General features: G+C 37.3%; 2 protein-coding genes across 3 annotated transcripts; both read right to left on the reverse strand.

The window, feature by feature from the left end:
• Positions 1 to 971: 971 nt before the first annotated feature.
• On the reverse strand, positions 972 to 5,668 carry LOC125009565 (coagulation factor XIII B chain-like). Its single transcript, XM_047587628.1, has 8 exons — positions 5,525 to 5,668; positions 4,096 to 4,290; positions 3,778 to 3,969; positions 3,504 to 3,683; positions 3,240 to 3,422; positions 2,917 to 3,111; positions 2,636 to 2,815; positions 972 to 1,205 (listed from the first exon to the last, which is right to left on the reverse strand). Exons 1-8 carry the CDS (start codon positions 5,586 to 5,588, stop codon positions 1,156 to 1,158), a joined length of 1,239 nt encoding a protein of 412 aa, XP_047443584.1. The 5' UTR covers positions 5,589 to 5,668; the 3' UTR covers positions 972 to 1,155.
• A 5,905-nt stretch (positions 5,669 to 11,573) lies between these two features.
• Positions 11,574 to 26,551, reverse strand: LOC125009595 (complement factor H-like). Of its 2 annotated transcripts, none has more exons than XM_047587672.1 (15): positions 26,383 to 26,551; positions 25,586 to 25,780; positions 25,306 to 25,482; positions 24,668 to 24,838; positions 23,736 to 23,906; positions 23,299 to 23,463; positions 22,632 to 22,817; positions 22,361 to 22,546; positions 21,838 to 22,008; positions 21,660 to 21,765; positions 21,448 to 21,521; positions 20,488 to 20,667; positions 19,690 to 19,869; positions 19,287 to 19,466; positions 11,574 to 11,870 (listed from the first exon to the last, which is right to left on the reverse strand). In XM_047587672.1, the coding sequence occupies exons 1-15, from the start codon at positions 26,444 to 26,446 to the stop codon at positions 11,680 to 11,682; spliced, it is 2,397 nt and encodes a 798-aa protein (XP_047443628.1). In that variant the 5' UTR covers positions 26,447 to 26,551; the 3' UTR covers positions 11,574 to 11,679. The 2 variants fall into 2 exon arrangements, with proteins under 2 accessions (XP_047443628.1, XP_047443627.1); XM_047587671.1 differs by lacking the exon at positions 11,574 to 11,870 and adding an exon at positions 18,148 to 18,454 and having other exon boundaries at positions 26,383 to 26,549.
• Positions 26,552 to 26,870: the final 319 nt, after the last annotated feature.

Raw genomic sequence — 26,870 nt, forward strand, 5'->3', positions numbered from 1 at the left:
TATATTTTTTTTATATATATATATATATATATTTTATATATGTTTTATATATATATATATTTTTATATTTATATGTATGTATAAATGTATATATATGTATATGTATATATATATGTATGTATATGTATATATGTATATGTATATATATGTATATGTATATGTATGTATATGTATGTGTATGTATATGTATATATGTATATGTATGTGTATGTATATGTATATATGTGTATGTATATATATATATATACACATATATATATATGTATATATATATATATGTGTAGGATTTTGATTGTCTAAACACATCTTGTTTCTGCATTGTGTAGAGGATGCTCAATAGTAGCTAAAGTATTTTATTAGAAGCAACTAAATTAAAGGTTACATCTTATTAAAGGTTAAACTACTTAATCGATTTGAAATAAAAAAAAAATTAAGAAAGCAATAATTTCTAATAAGTCATTTATTTAAGTATATATTTAATTGGACCCACTAAGGAAATTTCATTAAAATGTACTTAAACTAACTGAGGAACAATTACTAACGTAATTTATTTGACTTTACTTAAAAATATTGATTCAGATAACATCACAGATAACATAAAATTACATTAAATCTGCAGCTTGTTTCGGTTAAATGAACTGGCTGTGGTTTACGCTGCTGTGTTAGATCGTCTACAAATAAAAAAAAGTTTCATGCGAAGGACAATTTGTGTGTAAATTATGTTCACCATTAATTCCAAATCACCAACAAGGACCGTGCAGACGTGACGTTGGAGTCCAGAGAGGACGAGGAGGAAAGGACTTAACTGGGTCTGAGTTCTGCTATGGTTTAACCTTCCGTTCAATTAATTCTGGACAAATATGGAACAATTCATCTGCAATTCCACAGAAGTGGAGTTGGGTGGAAGCTCCTGCTGACCTACGACCCACATTACAGCAATGTCAATGTGTAGGCAGAAAACAGAATAATCATTTTCATTTCGGTTTTATTAAAGTTATCTGAAGACAGGAACAACGCATACAAGTATAATGTCACATTCATGCTGGTAGGAGAACCACACTAATGTGGACTCCTCTCACAGACTTGAACTCCATTATTTCTTCCTGAGCTACAAATGTGTGACTGCTACATTCAAATAAATTATTAAAACATATATCAATAAATAGTCATGTTTTGTGGCTTCGCGTCATCTTCGTCCAGGTTTTCTGCAAGAGACAAAGAATAAACAGCGTTTCATTAATTTGCCCGTGTTTGTTTCCTCCATTTAATGCACTGATTATGTTGTTTTTTGTCGTAGTTTTTGCACTCATTAGCATTAGAAATTATTTGAATTCGAGGCTTCTTCCAGCTCACAGTAGGGACATTGAAAGCCCTCAGTGTCTATTACCTGATTTATTATCTTTCTTGTGCATCTTCTGGCTAGGGAATAAACATCTAGGCTACAGTTTACCATGCACTGACTGCTCTTTTCCCTCTGTGTTATAAATTAGCACCACCCAAACTATTTCAAACTGACTAGACGATGACCGAGTTATGGCCCAGTTCTGGTAACTAGTCCGATAAGTCACGCAAGCCTGCTAAAGGTATAATAAAAGTTAATAGTCAAATACCATCATTCCGTGCTCAAAAATGGCCCAAATCCTCATTAGGATTTTTAGAAAGTTCTTTCAAGCAGTAGGACTGTTTACAGAATAGGTGTCGTCTCGGCCATTGGAAATGAATTTGCAAAGACTTTAACTTCAAATTTATCAATAAAAGTAACTGCTATTCCAACGGCAATGTGTTAAAAGTGCACTTATTTCTCATAATGTACTTATTTGCACTAAAACAAAGGAAGAAACTTGCAGCTGTTGTTATTTATAAGTTTTTACAATATTGTGTTACTGGTCCGGCCCACTTGAAATCAAATTGGGTCCTATCTGGCCCCTAAACTAAAATGAGTTTGACACCCCTTGTTTAAAGGTTTGTCACATTCTGCAACACAATTAAATGGAAAATCATAGATAAAGAGAGTTCTTTTTAAAAATCAGACCCACCTCTGTGAGTCATAGATAGAAACACTAATAGTCAATCAATACATTCATTAATATCAATGGCTGGAAAAACTACAAATCTTATATCTGCATTTAAGAAATAACAGCTGATTGTCCCTGTTTCTACATCTCACACTCTGATTAATTTAAATTTAAATTTAAATCCACCACAAAAAAAGTTGCTTTCTGTTCCATTTGTGTGCACCAAATTGGGCTTTTGACTCTGAATCCTTTGCATGGAACATGTTGCAGAATGACTGGAAACTAACTTCAGTGAGTTCTTTCAAATTTTGAGGCTTGTCTTTTATGATTCGCTTTTTTAAATATTTTTTCTTTTCTTCTGTTAATGAGTTATTCATCTCGGTTACCCGGTTAAAAAAAGGTGAAATTAAAAAGTAAAAAAAAACATTTGCTAAAGCCTTTGGATCATAAGCTCTATAAATGTATTTCTTGTAATTGTTAAGCAACTGAACCAACAGAGATAGAGATAGTGACTGTTCATTTGCTGACCAGTGATGTGTTGTAAAGACCAAATTTGTGCATCTTTTGAAATATCATTGAAATGTTTCAGATGTGAAAATGTAAGTTTAACTTCACCATACCTTCACAAAGTGGTTTTGGTGTCCACCCGTCTCTGGTGCATATGGCCTGAGTGGAGCCATTTGTGTTCTTGTAGCCTGATTTACACGTATAAGTGACATTTTTGCCGAGATAATTTTTTTGCCACAGACCATCTCTCCATAATTGCAAAAGTGGGTCTGTCACGTGCCTGCATATAACCTCTGGAATGACAGAATTTGACATTATAATCGTCAACATCGGAGAATAAACCAACTCAGAGCCCAGTAATCTCATTACTCATCTGACACAAAAGTTTTTATACCTTCGCATATTGGTGGATGATTCCAGTGTCCGTCATCTTTGCAGGTAATCTCTGCTGAGGTCGTCTGATGGTTCAAAATCCAGTAATTCGCTCCACAAATTACTCTCACCGTTTCACCAGGTGAAAACGCACCTCTGAATGATGGTTCATATTGTGTTCCTTTAAGTGGTGGCTGCATCAGGTGACACTGTATTGCTGCATTTGTGTTGGAAATTAATAGTTAATTGATAGTTTACTGCAACAGCACTGACCAGAGCACCATGACGGGCTAGCACCATGTTTACTCTGTGTAAAGTAAAGTGGATTATTCTTTTTATACTCACGTTCACACAGAGGTGGGATGCTCCAGTCTGCTATATGTCCATATTCTCTACATTCAGAAGGCCCTCTCCCAGCGTTAGAATAACTACGGTTGCACCCATAATTCAGGACTTCATTTATTTTGTACTCTTTGATACCTCCAAGCACAAAACCATTTTCAATCACAGGTGCTTTACATGTCAGCTCTGTTGAAGAACAAGCACGTGCAAGATTTGGTCACAAAAAGCAGCAGTAATGTTTGAAATACAAGGTCAACTTCAACGTACCTTGACAAAAAGGTTTAGGTATCCATCCGTCTCTGGTGCATATGGCTCGTCTAGTGCCATTTGTGCTCTTGTAGCCTGATTTACACCAATAACTGACAGTGTCACCCAGTCTATCTGGCCCAAAAGAACCGCCTCCCCAGTAATCCAAATGTTTGTCTCTCGGAGTGCTGCATAAAAACTCTGGAACGACAGAAAGACTCGTAATTTATAAACCGACTCGCAGCAAAGAACAACAATCTCATAATTTTGCACTAAAGCTCATGTAGTTTTGTACCTTGGCAAAATGGATAGTTGGTCCATTGTCCGTCAGGTTTGCAAGTCGTCTCCACCGAGGTTGTCCGAGTGTTCAAAATCCAGTAATTCTCCGCACATGTAACTCTTACTGTGTCACCGGGTGAAAACACACTTAAAGATGGTTCATACTGGGTTCCTCGGGGTGGGGACGGTGACACTTTGCATTTTATTGCTGCATTTGTTGGGAAATTAAGCACATTACGTTAGTTTGTTGTAAGAAGACAGACTATTGAATCGTGTCAATCAAGCAGTACACAAAATCCTGTGTTCAATGAAGCCGGATTAAGTTCATACTCACGTTCACACACAGGTGTGGGTCTCCACTCCGCTCTTGGTCCCCGAAAAGTTATAACTGATGTGCATTTTGAAGGTCTTCCTTTGGGCTGGGTGTATTGAGGATTACACTCATAATTCAGAGTCATTTGCAGTTCGTACTCTTGGATATCTCCCAGCGTGAAACCATTTTTAATAAGAGGTACTGCACATTTGATTTCTGTTGAGGAATAAACACATTGAACATTTGGTCACTAAAAGGCCAGGGCAGAGTAACCATTATTTAATCTGATTTGAGAGTCCGGTTTTTAGTTTGAAGGACCAGTCTGTAGGATTTAGTGGCATCTAGTGGTGAAGTTATAGATAGCAACTGCTGAAAAAAAAAAAAAAATGGCATATCATAGGTGACCCCACTCCCTCTGGGCTCATTCTAAACTAACCATAACATGTTTCTAATTTGGTGGTGAACACACTGTAATAAAAAATGTAATTATGAAAACACAGTATAATGAATCTATGAGTTAGTTATTTTTAATATTGCTTTCCAGTTAGTCATTTGTGTTTCTGGACAGGGAATGTTTTGTATCAGTTTAGCTAGAAGCCAAGCTAACAGCAGCAAGAAAGTCACATATTTCCTAAACTTCAAGTCCAGTAAAACTGTTCGGACCTTACTAGTTCCACTATTGTTTTGTACTCATACAATGCACGAATTTAGCTAATGGAGGTTCTCGTGCACTAAAAACAAAGCACATACTGATGAAGTGAAGGTACTGATGTATTAGCATAAGTTTTGCAACATGGACATGGACATGGCTTTCATTTCAGTTCTTTGAATATCTTTTTAAACTTTTATGGAATTAATTTTGTTATTCTGATTTACTAGTTAAACCTTTATCATTCCGCTGGGGACGGAAGTAGCTTTTTGAACCATTCAGGGCTCCGTACATGAGTTGTGTTTGAGTAAGTGTTGCATGCTTCTTCTAATTTCATTGATAAAAATCATTAACCAGCCGACACAACCAATACATTTTTTCAAAACAAATTCAGGTGGACCCGGAAACTTCTTTTTTTTTTTTTTTAACTGTGTTCCAACTTTGATTACTCAAGAACAATATCACTCAGAGTGATTCTGACTTTTGTGATAGAAACCTCAGAGTCTTGGATATGGTCCCAGATGAGATGTAACATCTTTTCTGTCAATCCTTGGCCAAAAAGCACCTTCAATTATGTTTTAAATCCTCAATATTGCATACCGTAAGTGCATACCGTATCTTTCTTTTTTTATTTTTTTTATTTTGAGAAGACACCTCACTTTAAGCTTGAGTTTTTTATGTTACGTTTCCAGTGTTTATCAGATTAAAAGGTTTTCAAGTAGTACAAGTACTGCGAGCATTTTTAAAAAAAAAAATCAGTATCATATTATATAAAAGAAATTGTTAATCTGAGTTTCTTACCATTCTGCTGTGAAGATTTCTTCACGTTCACCCACAGGATGAAAAGAAGCTGGAAGATTCTCATAATGATAATGCAGGGTATTTGCTGCGTTTAGGAAACACTCACTGATCTGTTGCTGAAGGATTTGTTTTACGTTTTATAATCATGCAGACAGAAGTATTTCCACATTTTGGAAATGTGAGAATCTGCAAACAAAATGGTCCTGAGAACATCGTAAAATCCCCAAAGGACCCCTGATCTGTACAAACACAGATTTGTTTAACAGAACAAAATCCACAACAATAACTTCTGCTTTTATTACTGTCATTCTGCAAAACAAGTTTTAACTCTAAACTTTAAAGGTCAACTTTAAGGATTTAAGGACTTGCTGGTGGTGAGGTGCCAAACAGAATTCAACTGATTTGTCCCCACAACATGAGTAATTCACAATTCAGACACACACACGCACACACACACACACACACACACACACACACACACACACACACACACACGCTCGCGTTTGTATGGCTATGAGGACACTCACTAGCATATTGCATTCTGTAGCCCCTTACCCTAACCCTAACCATCTCAACTGAACACCTAACCCTAACCCTACCCTAATGATAAGGTTATTTTAACCATTTACCCTAAAACTGAGTTTTGAATTTCCCCAATGGGTATCAATAAAATACTGTCTTATCTTATCTTTTAACCCTTAAACAGCCTAGTAAAGAAGTAAGGTCCGGCCAAAATGTCCTCACTCTGCACAAATGTCTTCAATCTGATGGTGTAAAACTTAAGCTGGTCCTCAGAAAGATAGCTGTACAATTACACACACACACACACACGCACGAAATACAGTCACTAAGATGTGTTTCTGTCTTTGGGAGGACCTTCCATTGTGTGTGTGTGAATCATGAATTTAAATCAGCTCAGGAACCAATAGGTAGAAAAATGTACTTAAATCTACTTTTAGCCTAAAAGTCATAACAGGTTTTCAACAAAAACTTACGATAGTGGTAATTCAAAACATGCAGCAGGCTACAAGACATTTTCATAGTAAGGCGGTCATATGAAGTTGCAAACTGACCCTCAACACTTGATGCTACTTTATTTGTTAGTTAGTTGAGCCAAAGTACAGTTTGTTTCATCTCTTCATTTTTACATGAATGATGGCGTGTCAGAGCAACACTCAAATAGCCACTCTGCTACAAGGTAGCTTGCCACACTCTCCAGCTCCTTCTTATTCTGTTGAGCATAGTTTGAATGAGTTGAAATAAAAAGAGACTGAAACAATGGCAATTGGTCTTGTAGAGTTTCTTGAAGATGTTTCACCAGTCATTCAGGTTCAATCTGTACTTGGAGGAAAATAGGATCAAAATAGTTTCCTCCTGCTAGCGTTAACAGACTCTGGCCATGTGAGGTTCTGATAGGCAACACCCACAGACCCACAAACCCCTACAAGTCCCTACAAGTCTTTGAGAACCGAAGAAATTACGTGGATGAAACTCAACAAGTCTAGTTGCCTTTTTCTCAGGTGCTATAATGTATTTTTGGATATACCATAATCTGGACGACAGAGAACTTTTACAGGTTAAAAATAGTGAGTTAACATACAGATATTTATTAGGCATAATGTTTAAAAATGGATAGTATGAGCTGAACAAAATGGGTCCAAGTACTAATCCCTGAGGGACTCCACAGGCTTGCCCGAGAGTAACACGATTAATCTCCTGACCCCCTAATCTCCAGAACAGAACAATAGTTGAGAGCCTAAACAAAGTTCTTGTCTGAACTGTGTTTTAACAGATACAAAGTTTCAGTGGGTCTTTGATAGTGAATTACCAGAAGATAATTCTGTCGCATCCAAACAATCAATTACGCAACAGTGCCACAGTCATCTGGTGTAAAAAAGAGATACAGGTGACGTTGTGTAACGTCACATGTCTGCTGATCATTTAAGGTTCAAATATTGATCCTTGAGGGACTCCACAGGCCATGCTGATGTGAATGTGAAAAAGCCAGTAGAGTGAAAGGATCACTGTCCTCAAAATAGAAGCTGGATCAGGACAGAAAAACATATGATCAAATATTTCAAAAGTTGGACCGAGAAAATAAAGAAAAACTATTATGTCCTCACGCAACATGGTTTCACAAGTTCTGCACAAACTTGTTTGCCATTTTATTCTGTTAATCATTTATTGTTTGTCCAGTCACTCAGCTCACTTCCAGTTAACTAAAGCTTTTACTGGCAGGAGGGCAGCGTCATTATGCCAACAGAACAACCACACTATCTCACTCTGACAAAAAAGTTTGGTACCTAAAGTTCATTATTATAAACATTATGAATTTCAACTAAATTCAATACAATCCAATTTAATTATGTATTTCATATTAGCTACTAATCACAAATCACCAATTTCCAATTTAATGTGAGAATATTTTATCGTTGTCCTGTATGATAATTTAATAAAAGGTGGTTATTTCATTTGGTTCAGGTCAACAGCATAAAAAACAACTCTTTTTGAATTAATTACAGGTAACTTAATAAAACCACTTGTCTTAATATCAAACTTCATCAAAGATCTGAATGTCCCAGCGAGATATGATGTTTTTGGCTATCTATTTTGTACCCATTTGAAGGTTTTTATTAAGCTTTCATTCATTCACTTGTTCATTGTATTTTGACCAACAAGAGGCACATCTAAGGGAGGTGCATCCAGAGGAGGTTTGGGATGACATTTTTGAATAGGGTACATTAAACTTCTGTTTGCGCCAGATGTTAAGGTTTTGTATTATTTGTTGGATTGGTTTCTTCTTGTGTGCTTCATCCTTATTATTTTAATGTGTAGTATGTTAGTGTTTATATAGTCCTACCTTTCCTTTCGTTTCCTTGTTGGATTTTCTTCTGAGTTCTGAATTAATGTTATTTCCTTTAAAAACATTTGGCTGTGTTTCTGGTTCCAAACATAAATTTGTTATTCAATATCTTGCCGTGGCATTCCCTTATGTCCATGTATATGTATGAATGTGTACATTAAATATTTATGTGTATCTACACATCATGCATACACTGATCAGGCTTGACATTATGGCCACCTCCCTAATATTTTGTAGAACAATAATTTTCATTTCTATAGCACCGTTCGAAGTATGCAAGGCGCTTCACATAGGCATGGGAAACGGATAAAGGAAGGCAAACTAAGAATGATGGGGAAAGGCCATGGTGAAAAGGTGGGCCTTCAGAGATGATTTGAAGGTGTTGGGGCATCGCGGATATTGTGAGGGAGGGAGTTCCATAGGGTTGGTGCAGCCACACCGAAAGGCTCTGTGGGGGGGCCTTTGAGTTCAATGAGCTGAGGGGAGGGGCCTCTGTGGATCATCCCACAGATACTTAATCAGTTTGGGATCTAGTGAATTTGGAGGCCAGGTCAACACCTTGTGCTGTCCCGTCAGTGGTTTTAATGTTGTGGCTGATCATCCTTGCACTGACTAAGGAATAGTCCAATTTCTGGAGAAAAACAACCAACTCGCATCCCGTGCATGTTATATTACAAAAACCAAAGGTGACAACACTGAAATAGACACAGGAAATCTATTTATTGACTTTGGTTTATCATTCGCCAGCTCACGTACTGTTGGCCAAAAGCATTCACTCACAAGTGGGCAGCTCAATCACACCATTGAAACTCCTCGAGTGCATTCCCACTGTGCCAACGGGTCCTTTTCTCGGTACACATAGACAAGATGAAATCTGGATCCACTGCACACACCTTAGTTTAGTTTTCCATATCTGAATGTTTTGCTGATTGATAATTTCCACAGCATTTATTTATTTATGCATAATCTGCATGATTATCTACTCGTACGAACACAAGCCTATTTTTGATAGGTGTAGTTAAAAATTCCCATTAATGTGCAGTTTTCATTGATGACCATTTCTGTAACATTTTTGTAGTAGTTCTGATCTGTCTTGTTGCTGTGCTCACAGCCGAGATGGCCTTGGTCTGTAGTGTTGTGAACTGGTGAACGGCTGCACGTGAATCATTGACTGTATATACAACCCATCGGGATGTCACCCATTGGATTCTGAACCTCAGCCATGTTGGATGAGCTTTACTCCACCCACATGATTTGATAAAAATCTAATGAAAATAAAGCTGACCTCTCACCCCTACTTTGGCTGGACTTGACTTCAGATGAACTAAAATTATTTACGAGCCAAGGTTTGTGCAAAATGATGAGATGAGGGCATGAACACATCAGCTTTATGGTCTTTTTTGGGAAAACAGGGAACAAATCATCTAAATAAGTTTATCCCAATTACCCTTAAACTGAACTTATCTTCTCTCTCTCAGCTCTTTGACAGAAAGATGATACAACAGGCCATTTACCTTAGAAGCATACAGACCCCTTTTCTACATAGGTCGTCTCACAGTTATCATCCTTGGTCTTCTGTGCTCTCACCTAATTAAATATGATAAAATGCAGAGCTTTGTCCAAAAAACTCCCACATTTCTTTCCTTATCCACTGCTCTAATAGATGGGGAAACAAAAGTTGAAATGTGTTTCTTCTTTCGTAACAGTAATAATTGTTCTGAGATGCAGCATTGACTGAACAAAAGGGGTTCTTGTGTTGATCCTTGAGGGACTCCGCACCCCATGCTGACCTGCCAGTAGTTCAGAGTCCCAACTATCTAACATTTAAAACGTTATGGTGAAATGAGAAATATTAATTTGTAAAAATAGTCAAATGTGATTAATTGTTGGTGTCACAGTATCAATCTAGTATGAGACGTATTAAGGCAAGACTATTTTACACTGTGTGCACATATGACATGATCGCACAATTTCTACACCACTTGGTTACTCTTTCCTCCTGTTAATCATTTAGTGTTTGCTCATGTCATTTCCAGTTAACTAAAACTTTCACTGGCAAGAGGTCAGCACCATTACACCAACAACGCTGCCAAGAAACAGACAGGGTGAATATATGTACTTTAATTAATTTGAACTAGATCTAAAGAACTTCTCTTTGTCAGACATTGACATCCACAAAACTCACTGTACCAACAAGGCTTCTCAGTTCATTGAAATTTGATGACATTTTCATCGGATAAATACAGGAGACAAGATAGTATTTTATTAGAGTCAATAAATTACTCTCTGAAAAGCTGATATCAGTGAGCTACTCTGCTAGGCTAGTTTCCTTTAAAAACCATTAACCTTTAGTGTCTCCATCTGGCAGAGAGGGTGGTCTTCCACAATGTGAAGGAACTACAAGAAAGTGGGACAAAGGAGGAGTTAGGAGTTATTATATTCCAGTTATCACATTATCACCTCTAATACACTGTACAATTCTATGCAGTCATGTGTTGTGGTCAAATGCACTGCATTTACAGTGCAGCAAGGTTTTGTGCTCAGTATTAAACAGTATTAAAAAAAACATGCGGGAAAAAAACAGTAGTCAAATTGAAACGTATAATATGGGTATAAATATGAATAACAACATAAATATGACAGTGGAATAGAAATATGGCTATGGAATATACAGCTATAGGATGTAAGTTATGTACATAGCAGCAGCATGGTTTTAAATTTAATTTAAACTGCTGATGTGGGGCTGATTTACAGTAGCTGCAGCTCTGATTGTGTGGGTGTGGAGAACATCTGCATTAAGGCAGCAGTTCAAACAGGTGGTGGCACAGATGTGTAGGTTTCTTGCAGATGCTGGTCACTTTCCTGAGGCACCTGGTGGCATAGATCTCCTCCATCATACCATGATATGATACCATGTTGAGAGCAGCAGCGGAAGAAAGTTACCAGCATCTCATGTGTTAGACCAGCCGTCTTCAGTGTCCTCTGGAAAAACAAATGCTGCTGTGTCTTTATCACCTGTGCAGTGATGTGTTCTCTAAATGTGAGGTCGTCAGAGATCCTCCCAGGGCCACCATAAATTACGGGAATTCTTGCATTAATGTTTATGTCTTCTGTCCAGTGTCATTAAACGTACAAAATTAACTTTAAGACTTTATTCAAACAGGCATAAAACAGACTGAACAGAGAGAATATATGTTCTTTTATTTCAAGTACACAGCAGCGCAGTACAAAGCTGGACTAATTCTTCACTCTTGTTAAACATGTCTATGACATTCAGCTGACAAAAAAAGTTTTACTCGCAAGTGGGCAGCTCAATAACACCATTTAGACACCTTGGACGCATTCCCACTCCACCAACATGTCTTCCCCTGGTACACATAAACTGAACTTCATCATTGTGGGTGAGATACAGCTTATTTTGATGTGTATACTTGAATCTAATATTACGCCCGGTCATGGCGTCTTGATCCACCGTGCAGGGTTCTGCAAGAGACAACAGGCAGATTGTCATGGTGTTGAATTTGAACGTTTTGTGTGACTTTGTTTGGTTTTATGGTGTTTCCTGTTTTATTTTGTAATCTCTTTTCTTGTTGAATTGTGTATACAGTATACTGCCATTGTGATTTATAATTCTTAAGAAAAGATGCTTATTATACTTTTTTTTTCAGCTCAAATCAATAACCTAAAATAAATCCAGTCATTTCTCAACATGTAATGTAGGCTTATCTTTTTTCTATAACTCATTAGACAGGAAACAGAAGCCTGTATTTTTTAAGCTGAGATATTTAATTACCAAGCTTCTAACATCCACCAAGTGGCTGTTTCTCTAATTTAGACATAATTTCAATGGTTTGCTACATTTTACTTATAAACATATTCATTGGCTGTCTCTGTCATATAATGAATAAAGTACAGGAGCTTAGATTCTCTGGAAGGACCTTTTTTTATGCTCCCTTACATTATGACACCTTCTAAAGTACAAATTAAAACTGTGGAGTACAATATGAAAAATACAAAGAGAACTGTAACTTACTGAGGCATCTAATGTCTCCAGTCCATTCACCATCGATGCAGGTTTTGTGAGGCGCACCCTCCATAGTGTAGTAACGTTGACAAATGTATTGAACCCTATCATTGTGGTTGTACTGATCTTGAGTCGCTTCCTCTGTGTCTCCACCTTCCAGAGGGGGTGGTCTTCCACAATATGAAGGAGCTACAAGAAAGTGGGACAATGAGAGTTAAGGTTCACGAATTATTATATTGCAGTTATCACATCATCACCATGAGTACATGTTTACTTGTGATAAACTGCTGCAGTCATGTGTTGTGATCTTAAACGAACTTAAACTAATAATGCAAATGTAAGACTTTTCATTCTGCTCGAGGTTTCTTCCTGTTAAGAGAGGTCTTTTCATCACCGTTGCCTTCTCTCTTCATGCCATCATTTTCAATGATAACATATAAAAAGACAGGAATAGACTAACCTCCACAACTTGGAAAGTGGTTGCTCCACTCTCCATTTTCTAAACATTCAACAATTTAGAAACAGTACAGTACTGTAGATTTCAACATTCTTCCAAAGGCCAAAGATCGTTCTTTGAGACAACAGAGTTGTCTGTCTGATATTTGGTGGAGAGGGTGGTCAGGGTTATCCATGATTGATAATGGTTTGTTGAGTGTCCTCCTCTCCACCATCACTTCAAAGATTCCTGTGTGCAGCCAATGACAGAGCCAGCCCTCCTGATCAGTTTATTCAGTCTGTTGGCATCACTGGCTGCAATGCTGTTCCCCCAGCAGACCACAGCAGAGAAAAGGGTGCTGGCCACATGAGTCTAAATATTAATAACTTTAAGTTTGGTCTCCGTTTGGCTTTAATTAGCTTTCGTTTTACTGAATCTAAACTAATAACTACCATAATAACAATAATGATAACCTAAGACAAAACTTTTGTCAGGAAATTATTTGAATTTGTTTTTATCACTTCTTGAATGTGTTATCAAGCCTAACAGGTTTGGACACCCTTAATAACAATATCAACGTTGGGAGTTAGAAAGAATTGTATTAATCTTTTTTGATGTGTTGTTTAATGTATTTTCTTACCTGGACAGTGAACAGATCCCCTCTACATTCCTTGTTCCGTGCAGGTTAGAATAAAATATCGGGTACGATCATTCTTGCAGATAAACCTGACCTGATCATTGTACTTGTATACTGGCTTAATTATTCCACCAAGAATTGCATTTGGGTAATCCTGTGTCCTGTGGTCTAAACTAATAGTCACAAGTAATAAATAGATTGTGTAATGTAATTTGGTATTCAATGCTTCCTAGCAGATATAGCTATAGCAATTACATAATCTAAATTTCACCACACTCACACCGTCCCATGAACCATCAGATTGTTTGTTATTATTGTTTGCTCTTACCTGAACAGTTTTTAATCCCCGTCCATTCACCTTGATCACAGGTAACAATAAAAGGTTCTCTAGCACCGTGACTGCACCTGCATGCAACACGCTCACCATGACTGTAACGCTCCCTCCTGTCATTTTCAATAATGTCCCCATCTTTAATGACAGGTTTTGAGCAGCCAATATCTAGAAAAAATATAATAATGAGAGAGAAGTTATAAAAACGGACACATGGCTCACTTGCTCCTCTCTGTATGGGAGTAGATTTGTGTCATCAGACACGAACATTCTTCTAAATGCCAAACTAAAATAAATAATAGATTTATTTGCTGCATTTAATGTTTTATAGTTTTGCTCAAGATTTTTGAAGTCGTTGTTCTTCTGTTTTTTGGAACAAACGTAGAGGTGAGCATCCTCTAATTTGAATTGTAATTCTGATATTGCAATGCAATGTTGCAATGCTGTTCCCCCAGCAGACCACAGCAGAGAAAAGGGTGCTGGCCACATGAGTCTAAATGTTAACAACTTTAAGTTTGGTCTTCGTTTGGCTTTAATTAGCGTTGGTTTTACTGAATCTAAACTAATAACAACCATAATAACAATAATAATAATAATTATAATAATAATAAGACAAAACTTTTGTCAGGAAATTATTTGAATTTGTTTTTATCACTTCTTGAATGTGTTATCAAGCCTTACTGGTTTGGACACCCTTAATAACAATATCAACGTTGGGAGTTAGAACAATTGTATTCATCTTTTTTGATGTGTTGTTTAATGTATTTTCTTACCTGGACAGTGAACAGATCCCCTCCACAATCCTTTGTCCGTGCAGGTTAGAATAAAATATCGGGTACGATCATTCTTGCAGATAAACCTGACTTGATCATTGTACTTGTATACTGGCTTAATTATTCCACCAATGATAGCATTTGGGTAATCCTGTGTCATGCATGTTATCTCTGAAAAATAAAACAAAAATGATATCTAATGTAGTTATTCTGTGCAGTTTATTTCTTCACATTGCAGCTGATGAACTAGGTCCAGATTTTAAAGTAAAACATTTCTATAGTTTTGAACTTGTTTCTCCATATTATGCTTTACAATAATAGTGACAACACCCCAGTGTAAAAGTGGAGTGGGAACATGAAGTTACTTTGTAGATCATGAAGCATATGTGAGTGTGATGATGTATGTATTATGTTTTTGTCTAAAGGACTGCATTGGAGAAAAGGATGGATTAACTGTATCCTGAAGTGACAGAGGTTTTAGCTCCTGATTTATCTCTGGTTTTACATCTCATACTTCCTGGATATTTTGATGGGAAGAAATCATTGGGGTAAAATGTGACCAATAGAAAATGTCTCCTTCCTTTATTAAAGACATAACATCAGTAAAGAAATACAACACAAGGTTAAGGTCACAATACCTTGACAAAGTGGGTTTGGTGTCCATCCATCTCTGGTGCATGTGGCCCGATCAACTCCATTCGTGCTCTTGTAGCCTGAAATACACCTATAAGTTGCAGTGTCACCCGCTCTTTTAAGATACCAACCTCCACCCCAGTAATCTAAAAGTTGGCTGTCGGGACGGCTGCATGTGATCTCTGTAATGAAAGAATAATAGTTATCACCACAGGTTGATAATGAAACCCACAGCAAAGAACAATAACCACATTAACTGATACTAAAGTTCATGTCGACTTGTACCTTCACATAGTGGTCTATGCTCCCAGGATCCCATGTCGTTACAAAGAATCTCTGCTGAGGCCGTCTGACGGTTGAAAATAAAGTATTTCTCTCCACAAATAACTCTCACTCTTTCACCAGGAGAAAAAACACTTTTGCCAGATGGTTCATATCGTGTTCCTACCAGTGGTGGCACTTTCACTTTGCACCTTGCGTCTACAGTGGAAAATAAAGTCATATTATTACACAAAGCCATTTTCAGTAGCAGGTTTTTCACATGTTATCTCTGTTAAAAGATGGGAATATGGGTGTATTCCAGAATATTCAATAGTCATAGCTCAGGTTTCACCCTCCAGTTAAGGTTTAGGAGGTCGGGATAGTTTTAATATTGTTGGTCAGCAGATTATAGGCACCTGTGCTCTTGTCTAACTGTTAAACTCTTCCTCCACTACTTTTGTACTACACCCTTGACAAAGCATGATGTTACATGTCTGCATGCCAACTAAAAGACACTGTAAGCTAAGGTGTGCCCTGATGTTGGGAGATTTGTCTCGCTCTGTCTTTTTCTCTTCTAAATCTTCTTTTGCCCCACATTGTGGTGGGAACAGTAGTATACCAAAAACAGACATTGTACCAGTTAAGTATCTGCTATGATAATGTAATGAGATGTCAAAAAAAAGCTCTTTAAAAAGCCTTCAGTTGATTCAAAATGCCAAAGACAATTACTGACAGGAATCAGCAGATCACTCTCTCCTCTTACAGGATAATTAAATCATTCCTACTTTCATTGTGTCAGACACTTCTGAAGTACAAATTAAAACTGTACAATATGAAAAATACAAAGGGAACTGTAACTTACCGAGGCATCTAATCACTCCAGCCCATTCACCATCAATGCAGATTTTGTAAGGCCCACCCACCATAGTGTAGTTACTTTGACAAACGTATTCAACCCTGTCGTACTGGTTGTACCGTTCTTGAGTAGTTTGCACCGTGTCTCCATCTGCCAGAGAGGGTGGTCTTCCACAATGTGAAGGAACTACAAGAAAGTCAGACAAAGAGAGTTAAGGTTTGGGAGTGCAGTTATCACAAGCCATGTAAATTCATTCGGTGGGGTAGTTTTAATACTGTTGGGGCGTCAAATCATTTTCTGAAATTAACTCATGTAGTCCTTTTATTTTGCATTTAATTGTTGTGTTACTTTACATGGAACTACATACCGTAACATCACGAGCTATGTCTTGTATATGTTTCATCGTCATATTCTACATGTACATTTTACTCAGATGTATGTATCTATGGCAGATGTTTGTTTTGTTACTGACGTAACACAAATTAAATTGAATTGAATTATGTGCACTGCTTCCTTTTAATCCAACTTTGCAAAACCAATTAAACAGAAATGACTAATCTGACTTTCTTACCATCCTGCTGCGAAGATTTCTTCACGTCCACCCATGAGATAAAAAGCCAAAGAAGGTAAGAGATTCTCATAATGAAGATCCAGGTTATTGACCAGAGTATCTGTTGTCTCACAGTCATGCAAACAGAAATAAACACATATGCAAGAGAAACGGTCTCAGGAACACCTCCCCCCAAAAAACCTTCCCTTCACCTGCACATACGATTAACACACATCTTGTTTACCTTTTTCTCCTGTTAATCATTTATATTTTTTTCATCCAGCTCATGTCATTTCCAGTTAACTGAAACTTTTACTGACAAGAGGTCAGTGCCATTACATCAACAAACCACCCACAAGGTTTCTCTCTTTTTTGGTGCCTCAAGTTCATTACAATGGACTGAACAAGGTCTTGACTGATTTATTGTGTATCATCATAATCCTTTCAGGAGAAATGAAGAAAGAGAAACCCACTTTTGTTCTATCAGAGCACCATCGCCTCATACTTGAAGATGCTGAATCTCATCCTGGCCACTTCACACTGACTACAATCGCTCCTAGCTCACACACAACGTCACACTCTGATAAAGTCAACAAAGCCACATCATTATCTGCAAAACATTTGATTCCTCCTAGAGATCCAGTCTACAGTCAGAAACAGGCCCGGAGACAAATGGCAGCATTAATCAACATCTGAAACATGATTTAATTAGTGCCGAAAATAAAGACACAACTCTCATTTCTGTGATACAAGGACAAAGGTATGGACTTGTAGAAACTCCTCCAATGACCCGTAACTCCTCCCACAGTTTTCCTTACCTCTGTAAGAATTCTGCAAGTCCACAACACACACAAAGTGGACAACAAAATTCCTGTCGTCCCCTTTATAATGGCAATCGATCGGAGTCTGTTTTCCAGTGCCTTTAAGAGCAGTATGGCTCCCCAATAATTGGAGCACATCTTCTAGTACCCCCCTTTTTTTTGCAAATGGAAAGAGTATATTTATATTTGGTGTGGATACAATGTAGCATTTCTGGACAGCTTTAGTTTTTATGCTGGTAAGGAGGCACTTTTGCTTAAACTACACAGGGCCACTGTAAATTAAGAGGATATGAAGAAACTCCATGTCCAATGTCAAATCCAAAACAAAACATTATAGTTTTAAAATCTGAATACATGTTTATTTCTTTTGCCCAGTGTCATTTAACATACAAACATTAACTTTAAGACTTTATTCAAATGGTGAAAAAACAGACTGAACAGAGAGAATATATGTTCTTTTATTTCAATTACACAGCAGCGCAGTACAAAGCTGGACTAATTCTTCACTCTTGTCAAACATGTCTATGACATTCAGCTGACAAAAAAAGTTTTACTCAATAACAAGTGGGCAGCTCAATAACACCATGAAGACACCTCTGACGCATTCCGACTCCACCAACAGGTCTTCCCCTGGTACACACAAACTCAATTTCATCATTGTGGGTTGAATACAGCTTATTTTGATATGAATACTTGAATCTAATATTATGCCTGGTCATGGCGTCTTGATCCAACGTGCAGGGTTCTGCAAGAGACAACAGGCAGATTGTCATGGTGTTGAATTTAAACTTTTTGCGTGACTTTGTTTGGTTTTCTGGTGTTTCCTGTTTTATTTTGTAATCTCTTTTACCCAGTTCAATTAACAATGTCCTTCCCTTTGTCCTCTGTCAAGTCGTCCGATGCTACACAGGCTCTGCTATTCATCATGTTGTCATAGGATTTTCTTCTGTGATATACACGTATGCGTATATATATATATATATATATATATATATATATATATATATATATATATATATATATTTATATATAAATACATTTTATTTGTATAGCACTTCTCCAGAACTTAAAGACCCTTTACAGATAGGAATAAGCGATGCATGAAATTAGACAAGGGTTAAAATGAGCATAGTGGAGCGGCTAAACGTGAAAGTGTTAATTACGGTTTCCATTTTTATCTGAGTATACTGCATGCCGCCTTTAGGATTTATAATTCTTAAGAAAACACACTTAAATCATCCTTTTTTTCAGAGCTCAAATCAATAACCTAAAATAAATCATTTCTTAAGTCATTTCCCAAAATGTAATGTACGCTTTTCTTCTTCATGTAACTCATTAGACAGGAAACAGAAGCCTGTATTTTTTAAGCTGAGACATTTAATTACCCAACTTCTAACATCCACCAAATGGCTGTTGCATTAATTTCAAAGCTTTACTACACTTCACTTCCACATTCTCTGGGAGGATCTTGTGTTTTATGCTCCCTTACATTATGACTTTTCTGAAGTACAAATTAAAATTGGTAATAATAATAGCTGGAGTACAATATGAAAAATACAAAGGGAACTGTAACTTACTGAGGCATCTAATGTCTCCAGTCCATTCACCATTGATGCAGGTTTTGTAAGGCCCACCCTCCATAGTGTAGAAACTTTGACAAACGTATTTAACCCTGTCGTACCGGTTGTACTGATCTCGAGTAGCTTCCTCTGTGTCTCCACCTTCCAGAGGGGGTGGTCTTCCACAATATGAAGAAGCTACAAGAAAGTGGGACAAAGAGAGTTAAGGTTCATGAATTATTATATTGCAGTTATCACATCATCACCATGAGTACATGTTTACTTGTGATAAACTATTGCAGTCATGTGTTGTGATCTTAAAACTGAATGCAAATGGAAGACTTTCTATTTTCACCGTTGCCTTCGATCTTCACGCCATCATTTTCAGTGATAAGATATAAAAAGACAGGAATAGACTTACCTCCACAACTCGGAAAAGTTTTACTCCACTCTCCATTTTCCAAACATTCAACAGTTGAACTCCCTTGAATCAAGTGTTGTTGATTTTTGCAAGAAAATGTTAATGTTTCTCCTTTACTTAGGGTTTGTACTCGTGGGGTGTAGTTTACAGTGGATGGCACATTCTGGACTTGGCATTTCTCTGTTTTTAAGAAGAAAATCTGTTTTATTAAAAAGTTCACCAAATAAACTATAACATTTTAAATCTGATGTACCATAAAGTGATGTAAATCCACGTGCAGGTCACAGTAAGTAGTTGGAGATTAAATTTAAAAGTTTCAACAACATTGAAGTTTCATTAAAAAAAAAAAAAACAGTCTGAAATGACTGAATCCAACAGATAAACACAGTAAAAGTGTCGCTTTTATTTTTGTTACTTTGGAGTTTAATAGAGACTTGAGCAGAACCAAAAAAGAATGAACACTGGTGTGGTGAGACACAGCAACTTCAGCTTAGTGCTGAATATTTTTGCTCTGCAGTAGCTGAACAACATTTTATAACCAAGTAAACCATATGAACTTAAGCATATATAGTCAATGTTTTTGTGTTCATGGCAGTTTTGTGCTTCCACGTGGCCAAACACCAGTAACTGCATATTGGAATATATGAAGATGTTTCAGAGAAAAAACCTGAAATTCTTTTAATATTCCAGGAATTCCAAGAATGAGTTCAATAGATCATTAATATCGAAATCACTTGGCTAAATTCAAATATGCAAATGAAAATGGCACACCAAATAAATTTAAAGGAGTGAACATACTACAGCAGGTTGGAAAGGGGCCACTCCACTCTCCAGTTCCTAAACATTCGACTTCTCCATCTCCTTCCAGGTCATAGTTATCTCTGCAGCTGAACACCAAGCTCTCTCCAGCTGTCACTATTTCACCTATTCGTGGTGCCGCAAAACCAGGGGTTATTGAACCAACTTGACACGTGACTCCTGAAAAAAGAAAAAAGAAAAAAAGAGGATTCATTTGTAGACCACAATCAAGCATGTATTTTGGTCCAACAATATTAATAAACAAGTAGCGGTTCTTTGATATCATAAACCTAAACCACCAGAAACCGTTTAGACTTAAAACTAATTCAAAACACTCACGAACAAACAGTCATGGTTCTGTATTTAGTTTCCTGTTTTATTTCGTAAAGTTCTTACTCCCTGTGTTTTCCCCTTTTGATTGCTTCATTGGTTTCTCCTTGTGTGCTGCACCCTGATTGATTTGACCTGTGTCTCATCACTCCTCTGCCCACCTGTGTCTATATAGCCCTGCCTTTCCATTTGTTCACTGTTGTGTTGTTTGTCATCCTACCACATTCTTGTCCCCTCATGGATTCTTCGCTTCATATCTGGATTTTACCTGCCATCACTGTAACGCTTTGCTAGATTTTGTTGCCATTAAATATAGTTTTTTGTTTGAGCTCCTGCTTCATCTCCTGCTGTCCTGCATCACCTGACAAAACCCTGAGCTGATAGACTGGCGTAGCAGGTTGACAGTTTTGGATGTGGTGGTGAAGTTTGACCCTTCAGTAGAATCTTGTAGGAGCGATTCAACTTGGACAATTTCATGTAAAGCTATGAGTAATGGAACGCTTTGTAAATCAGTGATGGTTTAAATCTGTGGCTGTATTTACACAAATAAAGCACCTTCTGTGCGGAGTAATGAACAATGATAGAAATAGACTGAACATTGAGCAAAACTACCCTTCTGCTGAGACTCACTTTCACAACGTGGCTCGATCTTGTCCCAACCATCCAGCGTACACTTCAAAGTGTGCTGACCCTCCATTCGATACCTGTAAAGAAAACCAGTTGGTAATAACACAGTGTTACAATACCACATGTTTTAAATAACACGTGGTGTGTCCGTAATTCTTATAACAGCTGTGTGACCAGTGTGTCAAGTTTCTACAAATCCCTCTAGAGTCACATACCCTTCATTGCATGTGTATTTCACAGCTGTTCCATAAACATAGCCTTCACCCTTAATGATGGCATGCCGGCCACCATTAATATTATTAGGAGTCGGACATGGTTTCACTGAAGGAAAAAAGAAAAATAGATTATTCATCAATACCACTATTGCATATATATATTACAGGTTCTCCTTACCTTTACATTCCACTGTTTTAATCCATGTGCCGCTCTCACATATTGCAGTGCCTCGAGCTATTGGCTCAGGTACGACGCACCGATAATTGATGACCTCTCCAGTCACATACCTTTCTTTACTTTTTGAGAAAGTCATTGTTTTCATCTTGTCTTTAAGCTTCCCACAGAATGCTGAAAGAACAAGGGACAATCTTGTCAAATCATTTTCTTTGATATTAACTTGTGTAGTCCTTATTTATTTTGCCTTGGTGACCCATTTAATTGTTGTGTTTCTTTAAATAGAACTACATACAGTCCATACGCCACACAGAAGCCACAGGGTGGTAATCGTGATTGACAGCAGGAGTATAACGTGGGGATAATTTCCTAAACTCATTATGTTGCTTCTTGGATATAATGAAATTGTGTTTTAACTGTCTTTAAAGTAATAAGAACATATCCATGTACCATGTGCATAAACCTTTGTCTAAATATTACTTTGAAACGTTTTTTTTTTTTTTTTTTTCTTGTGTTATGTACATACGGATACACTTAATGTCCTTCCTCTCCCATTCTCCGTCTCTGCATCTAATTGTGTCTTCTCCCTGGATCCTATGCTGATCACAGCACTGATAAGTTACTTCAGAGGTAGACAAGTATTCCTTCTGATATGGCGTCGAAACAACAGCATTCTCAACTTTAGGAGGGGGACCACAGAGATCAGGATTATCTGCAAGAGATGGCAATGTGTATTAAAGTTTTATTCTTTTTAGTAATAGTGTACATCTGATTAAACAATACTAAAACTGACTCACGTTTGCAGATTTCTTCAGGGGGTAATTCTAAATTCCACTGTCCTTCTTGACACCTTAACTGAGCGATTGAAGCCGAGTATCCAGCATCACAAGTGATCTGTAAAGTTTGGACAGGTCCTTGTCTGGTCTCTCGACGTATTGCCTTCCCATTAGGAATCACGGGTTCTTCTCCACATTGGCTTTGCTCTAGAGTGGATACAATTACAATTAAGTTCATATACTGTGAGGAAAAAAAACTGCATTAAATACACATTTATCCTTTCTAAATGATGCTCAATATAAGAAGCAGAGAAGGAGCGGCACAGCTCAATGGAACTATAGTCGACATTGTTATTGGGACTTAATGTGACCAGTTTAGTTCATACTGGTAACAATCACACTTACATTGAAGATTATTTTAATTGTCAGCTACCTGAACCTTTGCTAAATGTTAATTAGCTCTCTATTAAAAGTCTCTACTGTAGCCCCTTATTTATTTAGTAAATTCCATTGCAACTTATTGTGTCACTGCTTCCAACAGTTTGTTCCCTCTACATATTGCATTAACTACTATTTGTGGTCTGTTGGTCTTTTAATGTGAGGACTATGGATGGAAATTAGCACAGGATGGAACAATAAGGTACAAACAGGTAAAATATATTGCTTTGAGATAATAAAGATTAATTACCAATGCATTGGTCAAGTTTAGACCATTCACCATCATTACATTTGGCTTCAGCCCACCAGCCTTTGGTGAAAAGCTTGTAACCCTCATCACAGGTGTAGTACGCTAATGGCACTGTTGCATTTGGATGAACCCCAAATCCATGCTCAACAGAAAGTTCTCCACAACCTGAGTTATAAATAAAAGCAGAAAGAGGTTAAACGAAAAAGAATCATTACAATGACAGCAACAAAGATTGTAGTGTACTTGTAGTGTGGCTACAGAGATACCGTATCTGGTCTAAACTAATAGTCACAAGTAATAAATAGATTGTGTAATGTAATTTGGTATTCAATGCCTCCTACCAGATATAGCTATTGCAATTACATAATCTACATTTCACCACACTCATGACCGTCCCATGAACCATCAGGTTGTTTGTTATTATTGTTTGCTCTTACCTGAACAGCTTTTAATCCCCGTCCATTCACCTTGATCACAGGTAACAGTAAAAGTTTCTCTAGCACCGTGACTGCACCTGCATGCAACACGCTCACCATGACTGTAACGCTCCCTCCTGTCATTTTCAATAATGTCCACATCTTTAATGACAGGTTTTGAGCAGCCAATGTCTAGAAAAAATATAATAATGAGAGAGAATTAATAAAACGTAGTATATAACAGGAAAAACACAATCTACTATATACAGGATATTAACAGAATTATAAAAAATAAGTGAACAGAAATAAGTGAATACAAGGAGGAAAGAGAAATAATGTACAGAGTGTTATCTGTCACATGCAGATGAGGAGTTGAACAGGCGTATGACTGGAGGCAGGAAAGATTTCCTGGAGCATTCTTTGAGACAACAGAGTTGTCTGAGTCTCTTGGAGAACGAGCTCTGTTGTCTGTCTGATATTTGGTGGAGAGAGTGGTCAGGGTTATCCATGATTGATAACGGTTCGTTAAGTGTCCTCCTCTCCATCATCACTTCAAAGTGTCCTGTGTGCAGCCAATGACAGAGCCAGCCTTCCTGATCAGTTTATTCAGTCTGTTGGTGTCACTGGCTGCAATGCTGTTCCCCCAGCAGACCACAGCAGAGAAAAGGGTGCTGGCCACATGAGTCTAAATGTTAATAACTTTAAGTTTGGTCTCCGTTTGGCTTTAATTAGCTTTGGTTTTACTGAATCTAAACTAATAACAACCATAATAACAATAATGATAACCTAAGACAAAACTTTTGTCAGGACATTATTTTAATTTTTTTTTATCACTTCTTGAATGTGTTATCAAGCCTTACTGGTTTGGACACCCTTAATAACAATATCAGCGTTAGGAGTTAGAAAGAATTATATTCACCCTTTTTGATGTGTTGTTTAATGTATTTTCTTACCTGGACAGTGAACAGATCCCCTCCACAATCCTTTGTCCGTGCAGGTTTGAGTAAAATATCGGGTATGATCACTCTTGCAGATATACCTGACCTGATCATTGTACTTGTATACTGGCTTAATTATTCCACCAATAATAGCATTTGGGTAATCCTGTGTCATGCATGTTATCTCTGAAAAATAAAATAAAAATGATATCTAATGTAGTTATTCTGTGCAGTTTATTTCTTCACATTGCAGCTGATGAACCAGATCCAGATTTTAAAGTAAAACATTTCTATAGTTTTCAACTTGTTTCTCCATATTATGCTTTACAATAATAGTGACAACACCCCAGTGTAAAAGTGGAGTGGGAACATGAAGTTACCTTGTAGATCATGAAGCATATGTGAGTGTGATGATGTATGTATTATGTTTTTGTCTAAAGGACTGCATTGGAGAAAAGGATGGATTAACTGTATCCTGAAGTGACAGAAGTTTTAGCTCCTGATTTATCTCTGGTTTTACATCTCATACTTCCTGGATATTTTGATGGGAAAAAATCATTGGGGTAAAATGTGACCAATAGAAAATGTCTCCTTCCTTTATTAAAGACATAACATCAGTAAAGAAATACAACACAAGGTTAAGGTCACAATACCTTGACAAAGTGGGTTTGGTGTCCATCCATCTCTGGCACATGTGGCCCGATCAACTCCATTCGTGCTCTTGTAGCCTGATATACACCTATAAGTTGCAGTGTCACCCGCTCTTTTAAGATACCAACCTCCACCCCAGTAATCTAAAAGTTGGCTGTCGGGACGGCTGCATGTGATCTCTGTAATGAAAGAATAATAATTATCACCACAGGTTGATAATGAAACCCACAGCAAAGAACAATAACCACATTAACTGATACTAAAGTTCATGTCGACTTGTACCTTCACATAGTGGTCTATGCTCCCAGGATCCCATGTCGTTACAAAGAATCTCTGCTGAGGCCGTCTGACGGTTGAAAATGAAGTATTTCTCTGCACAAATAACTCTCACTCTTTCACCAGGAGAAAAAACACTTTTGCCAGATGGTTCATATCGCGTTCCTACCAGTGGTGGCACTTTCACTTTGCACGTTGCGTCTACAGTGGAAAATAAAGTCATATTATTACACAAAGCCATTTTCAGTAGCAGGTTTTTCACATGTTATCTCTGTTAAAAGATGGGAATATGGGTGTATTCCAGAATATTCAATAGTCATAGCTCAGGTTTCACCCTCCAGTTAAGGTTTAGGAGGTTGGGGTAGTTTTAATATTGTTGGTCAGCAGATTATAGGCACCTGTGCTCTTGTCTAACTGTTAAACTCTTCCTCCACTACTTTTGTACTACACCCTTGATAAAGCATGATGTTACATGTGTGCATGCCAACTTAAAGACACTGTAAGCTAAGGTGTGCCCTGATGTTGGGAGATTTGTCTCGCTCTGTCTTTTTCTCTTCTAAATCTTGTAGACATTGTACCAGTTAAATATCTACTATGATAATGTAATGAGATGTAAAAAAAAAGCTCTTTAAAAAGCCTTCAATTGATTCAAAATGCCAAAGACAATTACTGACAGGAATCAGCAGATCACTCTCTCCTCTTACAGGATAATTAAATCATTCCTACATTCATTGTGTCAGATACTTCTGAAGTACAAATTAAAATGGTACAATATAAAAAATACAAAGGGAACTGTAACTTACCGAGGCATCTAATCACTCCAGCCCATTCACCATCAATGCAGATTTTGTAAGGCCCACCCACCATAATGTAGTTACTTTGACAAACGTATTCAACCCTGTTGTACTGGTTGTACCGTTCTTGAGTAGTTTGCACCGTGTCTCCATCTGCCAGAGAAGGTGGTCTTCCACAATATAAAGGAACTACAAGAAAGTCAGACAAAGAGAGTTAAGGTTTGGGAGTGCAGTTATCACAAGCCATGTAAATTCATTCGGTGGGGTAGTTTTAATACCGTTGGGGCGTCAAATCATTTTCTGAAATTAACTCATGTAGTCCTTTTATTTTGCATTTAGTTGTTGTGTTACTTTACATGGAACTACATAGCGTAAATGTGCCACACAGAAGTCACAGGGTGGTAATTGTGATAGACTCCAGGAGTATTACGTGGGGATCATTTCCTAAGTTCATTATGACTTGTCAAAGTGTGTCTTCACGTAGACGTTTTAGACGT

Source organism: Mugil cephalus, chromosome 6, assembly GCF_022458985.1.
Source record: "Mugil cephalus isolate CIBA_MC_2020 chromosome 6, CIBA_Mcephalus_1.1, whole genome shotgun sequence".
Classification (NCBI taxonomy): Eukaryota; Metazoa; Chordata; class Actinopteri; order Mugiliformes; family Mugilidae; genus Mugil; species Mugil cephalus.

Bases quoted from the DNA above. Each gene is read 5' to 3' on its own strand.
- LOC125009565 (XM_047587628.1), bottom strand. From the start codon at position 5,588: ATGAGAATCTTCCAGCTTCTTTTCATCCTGTGGGTGAACGTGAAGAAA. The intron at 3,970-4,095 runs GTGAGTATGAAC...CAACAAATGCAG, and splicing joins ACCCACACCTGTGTGTGAAC to CAATAAAATGCAAAGTGTCA. The intron at 3,684-3,777 runs GTACAAAACTAC...CTGTCGTTCCAG, and splicing joins CAACTATCCATTTTGCCAAG to AGTTTTTATGCAGCACTCCG.
- LOC125009595 (XM_047587672.1), bottom strand. From the start codon at position 26,446: ATGGTGGGTGGGCCTTACAAAATCTGCATTGATGGTGAATGGGCTGGA. The intron at 22,818-23,298 runs GTAATTAATCTT...TATCCACTCTAG, and splicing joins TAAACTTGACCAATGCATTG to AGCAAAGCCAATGTGGAGAA. The intron at 19,467-19,689 runs GTAAGTCTATTC...ACTTTCTTGTAG, and splicing joins AACTTTTCCGAGTTGTGGAG to CTTCTTCATATTGTGGAAGA.